The sequence below is a fragment of the Grammomys surdaster genome, unplaced genomic scaffold (genome assembly GCF_004785775.1).
Source record: "Grammomys surdaster isolate TR1022 unplaced genomic scaffold, NIH_TR_1.0 169, whole genome shotgun sequence".
NCBI classification, from domain to species: domain Eukaryota; kingdom Metazoa; phylum Chordata; class Mammalia; order Rodentia; family Muridae; genus Grammomys; species Grammomys surdaster.
In genome coordinates this window covers 4845673-4860783 of record NW_021604617.1, presented here as the reverse complement: position 1 = coordinate 4860783, position 15111 = coordinate 4845673, and the positions used below count along the sequence as shown (strand labels likewise).

At 35.9% G+C, this 15111-nt stretch overlaps 1 protein-coding gene across 3 annotated transcripts in view; it reads right to left on the bottom strand.

Moving 5' to 3' along the window:
• The window catches only part of Tbc1d5 (TBC1 domain family member 5), a 441474-nt gene that overhangs the window by 183040 nt on the left and 243323 nt on the right, over positions 1-15111 (bottom strand). For all 3 annotated transcript variants that reach the window (XM_028766551.1, XM_028766553.1, XM_028766552.1), the window contains 5 exons: positions 11994-12096; positions 6075-6163; positions 4701-4751; positions 4000-4069; positions 2900-3072 (listed from right to left, as the gene is read on the bottom strand). In XM_028766551.1, the coding sequence (XP_028622384.1) occupies positions 2900-3072; positions 4000-4069; positions 4701-4751; positions 6075-6163; positions 11994-12096 (486 nt within the window). The remainder of the gene's footprint in view (positions 1-2899; positions 3073-3999; positions 4070-4700; positions 4752-6074; positions 6164-11993; positions 12097-15111) is intronic.

Genomic DNA, 15111 nt, shown 5'->3' with positions numbered 1-15111 from the left:
AAAACAGTCCACGGTTCTTTTAGATAATTTAAACCCCAATCGCTATTCTGGTCTCAAACTTGACTTAAGTGAGCATTTTCACAGCTCACAGACCGAGAACCTTCTCTGGACATCTCAACACTGTTCTTGTCTTTCACTACTGGGCCTAATGGAGAGTTAGGCTTCAACATGCTATCTGCCAGGAACCTGCTCAGCACTAGATGAAGACAAAAGGAAAGCTATTGTTCACGTGATGAACAATTCTCTTTTCTACAGCTTTACATATTAAGTTATAGTAACTAAACCACTAATTTACCACATTTAATTACTGAGAAAACACAGCGACACACATACTTAAGGAATGACTGAGTCCCTAGTTTACTATCATGCTATCATGTTAGAGAAGTTATGGGGCTACAGAAAATTAATACAGCATGTTCACTGAGAAGGATATTTTTCTCTCAGAATGAAATTCAAAGCTGCAGAGGAATTTTAATCTAGCAACATGGCTGTTCTGGCCACATCCAAAGACCTTATAGGTGTAAGTGGTCCAGATGGAAGGCAGTCACGCCCTGGATTACAGTATGAGCTGGCTGGAATTCAGTCACACCCTTAGTATGAAACTTTAATCCCCCCAAAATAAAATTAAAGATAGTTTATAGAAAGCAAAGTGATGAATAAAAGAAAGATTGGACAGAATAAGTCATAAACAAGATAGACTCAATTCTCAGGAAAATCCAGAAGTGAGAAAGTCAACGGAGTAGTCCGCAGATTGGGGTGGGGAGGCACTTTACCAGGACAGTTTTACAGAGACAGGTTACAGGTGAAAACAGAACAAGTCAAAAAATGAGAAAGAACCAGAAAATTAGTACAAATTGTTAGTTACTTTGAGTTCAAGTAGAGCAATTCAGTAAGAAGCTGAGAGATGCTAGTTTGAATCAGTCAGCTTTGACAGGCGTTTGGGCCAGAACATCTGAGTTGTTGAACCAGCCAACTAGAGTTTAGAAAGGACTAGAAAGGGTTAGCTTATTCAGCAATAAGTCTTCAAGACAACAATTACTTCTGGTGAATAGCAGGTATATTTTTACAAGGATGAAGGGGAGAACAAAAATTGACCCAGAGAGCATTCAAAGAATATAGATAGTTTAGAGGACACTTTAGGTCTCAGGGCTAGATCCATGTTTCTTTCCCTGAACAACACCATGATTTTTTAGATAGCTTAGTTGAAAAGCCTACTATTGCTATGTGACCCTGTGCCACAGTTCTCTGCACCATATCCCACCCAGTGATAGCTTGTCTCCTGAAGTCCTGACACACTTAAGTTCAAATGTGAGATCACCACTACTGCCCCAATACCTCATCCAAATGGGATACCCATAGGACACAGGAACTGCAAAGCAGTTGGGGACATGATACTTCTGGTTTCTTGTTTCTATCTTCTTCCCAGAGCTGACCCTGTGCCACAGCTCTCTGTACCTCAATCTAGCCTGGTGATAGATTGTCTCCTAGGAGTGCTGACACAACTAAGCTCACAGGCTTACACAGGAGGGACACGTTCCAGTCAGAGACAGCAAGACCAGCTAAACTCAGAGATAACTAGATGGCAAGAGGCAAGCACAAGAAAATAAGGAACAGAAACCAAGGCTACTCGGCATCATCAGAACCCAGTTCTCTTACCACAGCAAGCTGTGGATACCCCAACATACTTGAAAATTAAGTTTCTGATTTAAACTCACATCTCATGATGATGGTAGAGGACTTTAAGAAGGACATAAATAACTCCCTTAAAAAATACAGGAGAACACAGGTAAACAAGTAGAAGCCCTTCAAAAGGGAACACATACATCTCACAAAGAAATACAGCAAAACACAACCAAACAGGTGGAGGAAGTGAACAAAACCATCCACGAACTAAAAATGGAAATAGAAACAATAAAAAAATCACAAAGGGAGACAACCATGGAGATAGAAAACCTAGGAAAGAGATCAAGAGTCTCAGATGCAAGCATGACCAACTGAATACAAGAGATAGAAGAGAGAATCTCAGGTCCAGAAGAGATCATAGAAAACACTGATACAACAGTCAAAGAGAATGCAAAAAGATCTTAACCCAAAACATCCAGGTAATCCAGGACACAATGAAAAGACCAAACCAACAGATAATAGGTACAGAAGAGAGCTAAGTTTCCCAACTGATAGGGCCAGTAACTATCTTCAACAAAATAAAACTTCCCTTACCTAAAGAAAGAGATTCCCATAAATATACCAGAAGCCTAAAGAACCCTAAATAGATTGGACCAGAAAAGAAATTCCTCCCATCACATAATAATCAAAACACCAAATGCACAAAACAAAGAAAGCATATTAAAAGCAGTAAGGGGAAAAGGTCAAGTAACATATAAAGGCAGACCTATCAGAATTGCAACAGACTTTTAAGAGAACACAAGTGCCAGCCCAGGTTACTATACCCAGCAAAAATTTCAGTTACTGTAGATGGAGAAAACAAGATATTCCATGACAAAACCAAATTTAAACAATATCTTTCCACAAATCCAGCCTTACAAAGGATCAGAAGATGGAAAACTCTAACACAAGGAAGGAAACTACATCTTTTTTTTTCAAAAGAAGCTATGAAAATTATACAACCAATCTGACAGGGCTTGTAACAGTGATTTAGAACATAACTTTAAAAGTTATAAAGTTAGTTTTAAAGGATTAGCTTCCTAAACTAGAAGAAAAAAGTGAAAGTGACTTCAGAGGGCTGGTAGAACATTACTTGATGAGATGATATGTTAAAGTAATGTAGTAAATTTGGCAAATAAATAATATGGAGCTAGAACAAACTTTTACTTTTTAGGGAGCTACCAGAAACTACCAGAAACTTATAGTTAGAAATAGCAAAAATACAAATTTTACTTACAACCCATATATTTGTGGTGCAATTTCTAGTCTATTTAAGTGCATGTAGAGCTCAATGTCATGTTTCTTCAGTAGATGATCCTGGATCTGGTTGACTTTTGTAACAATGGCAACTGTTGGCCCTAAATCCTGTGGTCGAGCAAAGGGAATGGGGGTCATCAGAGTTTCTCTTCCCTGAAAGTAAAAAATAAAAAAATAGCACATGTATTATTTCAATTTGAAATTAAGAAATATGGAAATTGGCTTTAAATTCATTCATCTAAAGGACTTAAAGAGCGAAAACTACTTTATCCTAACAACGGCATAAAATGTGGAATAAGGAACTCTGAATGGACAGGTGGTGAGTGTGCTCACAAAGCCATAGCCAGGATATATCTTACAAGCATCTTTCGCTTGCACAGCTTCTCTTGTGACATTAAATTTTCCAAGAGAATTTGGCTAGAGGCAGTTAAGCCTTTCAAGTTGCCCCAGGCCAATTGATCTGATTAGCTACAGCATATAAATTGAACATTTTGATGGAAGTGCATTTCTTATAGCAATAAGAACTAAAACACTAAATGAAAATTGTATGCTACCAAAAGAAAGGTAATCTATCTGGCACAGATTTTATCAATATAGTTCAGTAGTGATATATAAAAACTCACAAAGAGAGCAATACAAATTTTATTATAGTCAGGTATAATGCATATGCATACAACAGCCAGGTATGGATTGAGTAATCCCAACACTTAGGAGGCAGAAGCAGGTAGAGCTCTGAGTCCCAGACTACCCAGAGCTATACACTTATTTCCTGTCTTGAAAAAAAAGAGACAAAAAAGTTTATAGTAATTTTATAAAGTGGCAATACTTCATGAAAAATATGTACACATAAAGTTTCTATTCAGTTCTATGTAATCTTTATGTTATGTTCATTTATCTACCAATATTATTTTAATGTATTTTAAATACCTTGATTTACTATTATGTCCTAAGTATTTTCATATTGTATCATACAAATTATTACACATGTTACAATGAGATAACTAATTATTCTAGTGTGTGCTATTATTTACTGATTTGTTAACTGAAGTATGCTGAAAAGATCTGTACTGTAGGAGTTACCTTTTGACCATCATGCTCAAAAGTAGAAAACCAAGGTTCAGCAGTTTCCATAAGCTGTGAGAACATTGCACTAAAAATAAGAAAAATGAAATAGTGCTATATTTAGTCTTTACTATAGTACTGGTGGTATTAAGAAATAGAAAAAGATCCTCTAACCCCCGCTTCGCAAGTTTAGAATTGCCACAGCCCTTTTACAATTAGAGAAGGGAGGAGATGTCAGGGGCAGCCCTGCTTACACACTGAAGGCCTAAAATCTCAGCCATAGGCCTAAAATCTGCAATAGGCCTGTCATACATGTATACTAACACCAAGTCTTGGGTCTCAGTGGAAAAACATTGAAACAGATGGCTATAAGCTATTGTAAACAGGCAGCTTTTGTGGAAATTTACAAGCCTGAGTAGTCATTGACCTTGTAAATAGGTAGCCTGGGCAGACAATACCAACTTAGATAAGGTCAAGCGAGTTATAGACAGAGTCATAGTGACTTGTCCCCTGAACCTTCACCCAGTCGATACCCGGTTCTGATGATATCTGTATTCCCCCTGATCACCCACACTCCAGTGTCATTCCCTTCCCCACATCCTGCTTTTCTGTGTTTATAACCCCTGTGTGAATGAATTACGATTTGAGAAAAAATAAATTATAAAAAAAAAGAAAAAAAAAGAAATAGAAAAAGAAAACGCAATAGTCTTAGTACTTACTAAGCATCATGCTCCAGATACTCAGGGTTCAAAAGAGTTTTCATTTCCTCACTTAAAAAAAAAAAAAAAGACAATTCACACTCTGGAAATAAGTAGTATTTAATTAAGCAGGGTAGATGCAGCTTCTGCCTCAGTCTACATTCATAAGCTAACGCACACTCACTGTGTGACTGAGAAGTCAGCATTCTCAAAGGGCAGCGCCAGTAACAAGCACAATTCTGTTGTTTTATAAAGAGCATGAAGAAGTTATTTACTTGCTTATCTTATAATGAAATAACCATCTGGTTACTTCAGATAACATATGACCAAGTTTGATCTAGAATAATTTATTATTCTACAATAAATCACTTTTCATCTAAAACAAATAAAAACTGTGGTTACTGATTGAAAATGCAATACGAAAATGTGTTTTATTAACTTTTTATAAAATTTCACCTTAATATGAGTCACTGATAGCTATTTAGCTATTTAGTTCTTTTGTAATGAAATAAAACAGCAAAGTCTGCTCATGCTGAAGTTGCTTTCAATCACCTATATGTTCTTATAAATGCATTTTGCATTAACAGTAGCAGAAATAAAGCTGCATAAAAATATCCCAAGACTAGTTTCATTTTTAGACTTCCAGTTACTCCAGGCAGTTAAAAGATAAGGTACTTGTGTTAAGACTTGATGAAATCAATACAGATAGACAACCAGACACCATGGAACTCCTACTTCATATTCTAGTAGGCAAAGGTTAAAATAATTTGGGACTACATGCAGTAAAACAGGTAGCTGACATCTGATTGGAAAGATCACACAAATGTATTCTATCAGCAGTTTTTTTGTTTTTTGGTTGGTTTTTTTTTTTGGCCTGCATACATCTTGCCTGGATTGGAATACCATTTATAAAATGCTTCTTGGTTGCTTCACTGGTGTTTTAAGTTAGCTAAATTTTAACTGTTACTAAAGATAAGGCCAATTACAAACATGAGCAACTGAGTATGTCTCAAAAACATGAAAAGCCATTCTATATACAATGGCTCTTGGGAGCACTGCACTTTTTATAATATAAGCCAAGTCAAAGTTGGTCTGGAGAAAGTGTCTCCAAAAACTCTCATTCAACTAATGAGAAAACTCGGAGCATGGCAAATCTGGGTAGTATCCATCATCAGCATTTTAAAAATTATAACAAACATTCCCTCTTTGGTCCATTACTTTTCTGTCTTCATTTGACAAAGACCCAATGTTTCAAAGGCACTTATGATTCAAAATTGCTCTATATCTAAACTAGCATTAGATTTTAATGTGGATTGGTCTCATGAAATAAAATCAATAGTACACAAAAGATCACAGTAGGGCTGAAAACACCAACAAACTCATGTAATGACTTGCCTGGGCTGTGCAGATTCACTGGCATGTAGAAAAGCTTGGTGGTCACAGTGAAGGGTGAAGATGATAGGCGCTAGTAGCTCATGCATACCCTGAAACACCAGTCAGGAGATATGAATGGAAAAGACTCTAAGAGTTCACTAATAACAGTATCAGCTGAATCAAATGCCTTTGTTCTTCTGATCTAGGGCTTTAGATTGAACTCAAGGTTTCATGCATGTCAAAGGACATTCTCACCATGTAAATACTTATTCAACCAATCTCTACCACAAAGATGTCCATGCTATATAGAAAAGCATAAAGTAGAATGTTACAAAATGAGTTCTGTCTACTTTAAAAATTTTGTTCTAATTCAGCCAGAGCATGCATTCTTCTTTAAAATATATGAAGTAGTTATCTCTTAAATGACAAGACAAACAATAAATTGGCATGGTAGACAACCTTGCACCTGTCAGTTGCTTCAAGATCTGTACTCATAAATATGAATTTCACTTATGCAAATTATAATCATGAGCTACAGTGTAAAGATCTGTACTAAGGGCAATGAAGAACTGTAGACCTAAGAAATTACACCCAATGTTTTCATTATATAATGGCTCCAAATTAGAACGCCTGTAGATTTAAGAAGAGCTGAAGTCAGCTAGCTACGAATGTTGGATAATAAGAGAAACAATCTTTAGCAAGCATGACAGAAAATGAAGTTTTCAATATAATTTTAAACATATTTAATTAGAAACGTGACATTTCTCTGTGCACTTCAACAAGGCCACAATGTTTTTTCTTATACTGGTATTCAACGGTGGATCATACAATGACACACATACATATACAAAAATGTCAGTTTTCATTCTTGTTTTAAAAAGTTAATTTTATGCACTATTTATACCTTTAATGGGAAAGTAAGTAGGTTGTTACATTATTGACTAGTTGTTAATACAGATTTTAATTTTTTAAAGATAAAGTGTCATACTTTAGCATGTAAAAACAGATTATATTTTTTCTTGCCACTTAAAACAGCAAGGGAAACACTCAAAAATCAAAGAGTAGTGGTTTACCAGAGAAGAAAAAAGAGGAGCGGTGGAGATGATATCTATACAATTAATACTAATGTATACAATTCTCAAAAAAATTAATTACAAAGAGTCACCATCTACTGAACTACTTAATATAGAAAACTTCACAGAAGCAAGGCAAAATAAGAATGAGTCGGGCAGACATGCTGGCCTGATGCCAAGATAAACACTAAACTTTAGAACTACAGTAGGTATCTGCATGGTGACCATGTTGCCAGTTTCTAACGGTTTGTTCAGAACAGGTCTTTGACGTAGGACTCCTGGGTAGTGAAGCCCGAGATGTGATGTGAAAGGGCTTCAACCAATGTGGGTGTGGACACTACTATGCTGGTGGGTCCTGGATATAAGTCACAAGGAGTTAGCTAGGAAGCAGCACTCACACAGAGTCTATGCATCAGTTCCTGTCTCCAGGTTCCTGCATATATGTGTGTGTGTGTGTGTGTGTGTGTGTGTGTGTGTGTGTGTGTGTAACAATAACAAGAACAGATTATAAATTTGAAAGGAGTGGAGAGGGACACAAGAGAATTTGGATGGAGGAGGGAGAGAGGTGCAAGTGATATATGAAATTCTCAAAATACAAAAAAAATTAAATTAAAAAAGAAATTATTTTTATATATTTGTGTATTTCTTATTTAAGTATTTAAAGTATTTATTTATTCTTACTTAAGCATTGTTGACTGTTTAGTGTCTTTGGTACTCCTCTCTCTAAATGTCTCAACTGTTCGAATATCACTTGTCATTTGCTTATTGTAATGACAACTGCCAAATGTGTTGGGGACACAATAATTAACAAAGTGAGCAGGTCCCTAACTTCTCTGGAGCTTTGTTAATTAGCAAGAGATACACATTTAAAAGATGAGCATTAAAATGGCTAAGTTATAAACTAGTATGTGCACACATAGAGATGTGGGGATAAGTATGTGTGTCTATTCAGTCATCTACATCCATGTTCTACATCTGTGGGGTGAAGACCTGATGAACTGAAAGCAGTACCAAAAGGGGAGGCTGAGGAGATGGGTCAGCCAGCAAATTTCTTTTTGTACAAGCATGGGGACCTGCGTTTGACCTTCAACACCTATGTGAAAAACCTCTATGCTGTGGCACACACATATAACACCTCCTCAGGAAACACAGAGACAGGAGGATACTGGACGTGTGCCTGGTAGTCAGTAAAGGCAATTAGCTCCAGGTTCAATAAAAGTTATTGTCTCAAAAAACAAAGTAGAGATTAACTGAGACTAATCACCTGAGTGAGCGTCTGAATCATTCCCTCCCCAAAATGTGGACGACACACTCACAGAGCATAAGGTAATTAAACAGACGTTCATCTATACACACAAAACCAGTAGAAAACAATTCAAAGACTTGCATCTAAACTAAACTTGTTTATCAACTTTCTCTAAACGATATAATTTCATAATTCTTTACTTAAACACTTATACTATATCAGTTATTACAAGTAATATAGAAATTTCTTTGAGTATATGGGAAAATTTATGTACGACATGTGCAACTATCACAACAGTTCAAATAGGAGACAGACATCCACGGATTTTGTAATACACACGATGTTTTAGAATCATCTCTCTAAGGATATTATAAAATGATTGTACAGAAAACCATATGTCCTTTGAGAGGTCCAGCACAATTATGTATATGTATGTATATATATACATTATTGTATAATATACATATAATATTGAATAAATGATATACCATAATTATGTTTATATATTAGAAAGTTGATCCATGATATTTAAAACAGTATTAGTAAGTTATAAATCAATAAATAAAGGTATATTACAGTATTTTAAAAAATTGTATTATTTTATCTGTTTTGGTTGCATGCATACTTGTGTACCACGTGTGTGCCTGGTACCCAAGGAAGACTGAAGAGAGCAAGAGTTATGGACGGCTGTGAGCTACTATGGTAACTGTGGGAAATGCACACAAGTCCAGGTCCTCAGGGAGAACAACCAGTGCTCTTAAGAGTTGAGCCATCTCTCTAACCGTTTAGTTCTATAAAACCCACAGTGAGTTTCTTAAATACCTGGGAAGGAGAAATTATTAAGATTTATTTTATTTTACACATGTGAGTGATTTGCCTGCATGTATGTTTGTTCATCATGTGCAGTGTCCACAAAGCCAGAAAATGGCATCAGATCTCATGGCACTGGGATTTATAAACAGTTCTTAGTATCCATGTGGATGCTAATAACTGGCCCAGGTCTCCTGCAAGAGCAGAGACTACTGTTAACTACTGAGACATCTCACTAGCCAGGAAACATTATTAGCTTTCCCCTCAATTTTAGATTAGTAAAACATGCTTAATAATTACAAGTGGTTGAAGGACATAGCTCAGTGATAATAGTTTTTGACACATAACACACAAGGGCCTGGCTTCAATAGGAAAATGAAAACAAAATCAGATAAACAAAAGCAAATGAAAATGGCAAGTATATACACAACTTCAAAAGAGAAATATTCATCAAGCATAATCACAATTCAACTTGCTATAAATTTAAGAAAATGCAGTATTCTTCAATGGACACTACGATGTCCTCACCCCATTGCAGTCTTTGGCCCTGCATGCACTTTAGGAGTCTCTGTGCTCCAAACCCATGGCTGGGAACGGAAAGGTAGCAAAGTTTTCTTCAACAGCCTGTAGGCTCACACAATTGAACCTGTTCTTTTATCTGCCTGTGCTCATTTAGCCCACCACGCAGTCTTTATTAAAGCTGCGACATCAGGCAGTCAGAGTTCATTAATACCATTTATATAATCTCTGCAATTTCAATTAACTCAGCAAGACATTCTCCTACATGATAACAGTCTCATTAATTCAATAAAATCCCATAACTATTAACAATATGGTCGATGTTAAACGGGGTGTCACCTAGTACAAAATAATAGCTTTAACAGCTTGTGATGAAACTGAAGGCTTTTTTCCTTTAAATTTGATACGGTTAAATATTCAGTCCTTCTACAGCAAGGTATTATTTCTCCGTAAGAAAAAAAAAATCTACAGAATTTAACATGTAGATGGGGTAATGAAGTCTTCTAAAGTGAGAACCATGTAGAAGATATCAATACTTTTATATTCGGTAATTGATAGGCTTAACTTCTCTAATATAATCTTCCATATTCCTATCTAGCCTTTCACACATGTAGAGTGGTCCACATACATTAAATGATGGAGCATGATTTTATGTTATTTTCTCTCTGCTGGGACTTATTTCCATTACTAAAGACTGCCTTGATTTAGTTTTGTCTTTTTCTAAAGAGAATTGAAGAAAGAGACTGAAGAAGACACTAGAAGTTGGAGAGGCCCACTGCCTATGGTCATACACTGGTGGAACTCCTAATGTAAAAATGACATTCCTCCCAAAAGTAATTTACACTTCAATGGAATCTTTATCAAAATGTTCATTTTGTTTTTTACATAAATAGAAATTAAAGTCATAAAAGTCATATAAAAGTATAGAAGACTCTAGATAGGTAAGGTAATCTGAGAAAAAGCAATGTAAGACAATGTAAGGACTGCTTTAGATTTCATGCTGTACTATGGAGATACAGTAGATAAAGGCAACGGGATACGGCACAAACACAGACATGGAGATAATGGAACACAACGGAAATCCTGAAGGTGAGGGCTGTAATCCAGGGACACTCCACTCCAGTGCTCATCCCCCAGGCTCAAAATGTCAAATGACTATGACAAGTTTCAATGAGACAAATATCTCAGATTATTGCTCAGATCATACATTAATTTAGAAGAAACATATGTATTTAAACTTTTCCCATTGAAAAACATGCTACTATTTTCCTATTTGTTCAGCTGTTGCTTTAGCACTTCAAAAATATTTACAGTTATTTTAAATACAATTTCTATAACTTCATTATCAGATTTATCTGCGGACATTTGATGAGATGTGTATTTTCAATGTTACACAGCTATTAATTGGGTGTAAATGAGCACGGGCATGGCACTGGGCACGGTAGCTCAGAGTGAACATCTCGCTCGTGAGGAGCACTGGGGTTGGTTGCTGGAACTTAAAAACAAAAGACATATATACAGTAGCATCAAACATAGAACTTAAGACAAACATCATCTGGCTTAAGAACTTTGTAAAATGTATTTCCGGTTGAATATTGTCTTTTCCATAGTTATTTTCTGTTTCATTAAGCTAGAATTTGGTAGTCATCAACTAGATGTAATTTCGATTGTCTTGAATTTAATTTGAATTTTCATTTTATATATTCTTAAAAAAAATAAAGTACCAAACTATATGCATTTTTAGTGCAACTTAAAAAACTTAAATATGAATTTTATATGTATTTATATGTTAAATGATTTACATTTTCAAAAATTACAATATTTGTTGATTAATGAAATGAGTCAAAAGTCAGGAGTACAAAAAAAAAATCTAAGTATAAACTTTAAAACTGCAGAACCTTCTTCCAGTTCTGCTACAAGAATTAATCATTGGGACTTAATACTGGATTAGGTTACTTGTCACAAGATATTAAATGATGCACTTAACAATAATATTTACACATGATTTACTAGTTTTACTAGTAACCTCGCTGCAAAGATGCTACTTATATATGAACCCCATAAGTTTAAAGGAAAGATGGAACACTTGCCAGGAGAAGGGGAGGTGGGTGGAGATGGGGTAGGCAGCCTCACTGTGCATGCTCTTTGTTCCCTACAGACGACAGTGCTACTTGGGTTATTACATTGTGGCATCACTCTGGATACAACAAAGTTTGCACTATTGTCCTATCATCTCTCAAGCTGTATGGGCATTCCAAGTCAATGGCATCACCTGTAAGGCATTTCCATTACCTGTTTATAAAGCAACTGCTCGTTTTCTCTAGCATAACAGAACAGAACATCTGTAAGAATTTTTCTTACATTTTCTTGTTGGAAAAATTGCATTTCAGGAAACCTGAAAAAAATATTGAACATAATTAATAGGTCCAGAAATATTTCCAGATTCTCATCTTTAAAATATTTCAAGGTCTACAGAATGTTTTACCACTCCTCTGATAAACTACTCAGCTTATGTTATGGATAGGTTTAAAAAAGGAGTGATAAAGGAAAAGAAACATTACCAAATCCCACAGGCACATGCCATCCTTCAACAGCTAAACATTTCAATTTGTTTCATGTACTTCAATAAGATAGTGTAGGAATGACAATGGTGTTAGAAATAGACACACAGCCAAGCTATTTGGGGGTTAGAAACTGGTTTGCTTTTAGCTGCTTCTTTCAGACAAACAGCTTGGTCTCATTAAATAGCCCAATCTTGTGTGAACATGGTAATCCTCCCGCCTCCATTTCCTGAGTACTATGATTACAGGTGTATGCCACTACATCAGGCACCTTTTTGGTTTTTTGAACATAGAATATGCCTTGATTTATAAGTAACTAACTTCTAAAAATAATCATTGTCACTGCTTTTCTTTGTATTAGGATTTCACCTGTACATTACAACACTGTTAGTTTCAGCTGTTTAATCTATGGGATTAAATAAAACATACGTTAGCAGGTCTTAACTAAATGTCTGTACAAATCGTTCTACAAGGTGCTCTGGTACACTATGAGATAGAAAAAGGTAGACATTCTGCTCGAAGAGAGTTCAGTTCCCTATGATGTAATGATATACAACTGAGAGCACACAGGGAACCAGCAGTGCACATACAATGTAAGGGCTGCAGGCACCTGAGCTACAAGTTTCAACTGGAATCAGTCACAGGCTTAAGCAACAATTTATGAAGAATAGTGTGTGACCATTAGTGTGAAAGGCAACTAAGTCAGAAAAAGGGTAAGAAGTCAGTGGATCAAACGTAGTCAGTGGATCAAAGCTGGCCACTGGAAAGGAGAAGAGAAAGGAGAGGTGTGACAGATGGGAGCATTAGTGTAGAAGAAAAAGCGGGGAAGTGTCAAAAAAGTGTAAATACTGAATTTAAAACTCAGTAACACAGTTACGGGTTAATAAAAAAATCGCACATTTTTTATTAGGGAAGTGATAATGACTGTAGGCAGGAATAAGACTAAAAGAAGAGTGTTTATAGGAAGGAGATTATGTAGAATGGGGGGGGCAATGGAAAACTCACAAATCTAAGTAGAAAGGTCTCTGTTTAAATTCATGTTGCACACTTTCCAGATGGGGCAGTGAAGGCTCAAAGCTTTACATACTGAGGCAGGAGCACGAATACTGGTCTTCTGAGTAAGAAGGGAGCAGGTGAAAACTCCTGCACATGGATGGCATTAATGGCTAGAAAATGATTATTAATCTTCAAATAAGACACTTTAGTTGAGAAAAAAGTGACCTCTTGGTGTTGGAATCACAAAGTAAGAAAAAAAATGAAGAGAATGGAGAGGAGGAAGACTATCTAGAGCATGGAATAACAAGACTTTACTACTACTACCTAGAGCACGGAGACACAGCACACTACTACTACCTAGAGCATGGAGGCATAGGAAATTACCAAAAACCAGCAAGTACTCTTCAGTGGAGACCTTTAAGACCCATCTAATGCACTCTATATTATAACTTACTGCTTTCTCTTTCTGAGACCTTTGCTGTACTGTGTTTCTTACTTATCCGGTGTTTGCACACAGTTCCTCTAAGTCCAAACCATGCTTAAACGTGAACTAAGTCAGGCATCAATGAAGAATGTGTTTTCAGATCCTATTTAATCTTATACAATTAAGGCAATTTATTCAGCGTTTAAAAGACTTTTGCTTAAAAGTCCCTTTGATGAGCAGGTGTCCTAGACTCAGGTTTTCAAGTTCTTCCTTAGCAGCAAGGAAACCTCTTTGGGACTCAGAAAACAACCTAAGAATCTGAGCAAGGTGAACCCACATCTATGAAAGACCCTCACTGCAACAACTCTCCAGATACCCCAAATTCCCACTTGACTATCAGACACAGTCAGGGTAGAGGATCAGTATATAATCAACCAAGTAAACTACTAGTCTTAAGGAAACTTAGATAAACTTAGAAGACAATAATATTTTTGTATGAGAAAATTTCTGTGCCTTTCCCTAATTACATGACTTATTTCAGTTGTTAAAGTAGGGTGCAGGAACAAAATTTGAATCAGCTGGCTCAATAATTTTGCATTCTCCTTTTCTGGTCTATTACTTGGAAATGTTCTATGCACACAGACAAAAATAAATATTGTTTGGGTGTCGCAATACAATGATCTTAGAAAAACAATGAAAACTGTTATAGTCACTTTGCCTCATATGTCTATGAATTATGTATATAGTAAGTGTTTGCAATCTAAATATGAAAAATTAAATTACATTGTACACAATTCATGGTTTCATTTAAAGGCATACTAATCACTTGGGAGATTACAAATGAGAGAGCCACAAGAATTAAAATTCAGCTAGATAATTTAAATTGTTCATTTTCAGGAAATATCACTCAACTGAAAATGTGAGGTAGGCATCAGCATATTACTCCAGAGCACATCTCTACTTCTACTCTCCAAGGTTCAAGTACCCACTCAGGAACTTTCATGTTACCCTATACATTTGCTTTCTTTGAGAAGGATTATTTGCTCTTTAAATTCTGTTGAAGCATTAAGTAACTGAGGAAGAAAGATGCAGTGAAGTTCTGAAAATGAAACGTTAAGTTTGTGCTTTCTCATAAGTTAGAAAAAGAACTAATATTCACAGTAGGTTTAACTGGAAAACTCCAGAAATTACTCAGTCTACCTCTGATTAATTAGCTATGAAACTAAACCTAGAAACATTAGTAAGTTAATAAGAGAAGTTAGTGCCAGAGTAAGTGGGCAAGCAGCACAGCAGCAGTACTAGGTCACTCCGTCCCTATGGATACAAGTACATCTTGTATCTATACAATGCTTATCTGGGAAAAATTATATGATTCAAGAAGCACAGAAGGACCAAGCTCAGAATGTTGATCAATACAGTGGAGCAATAA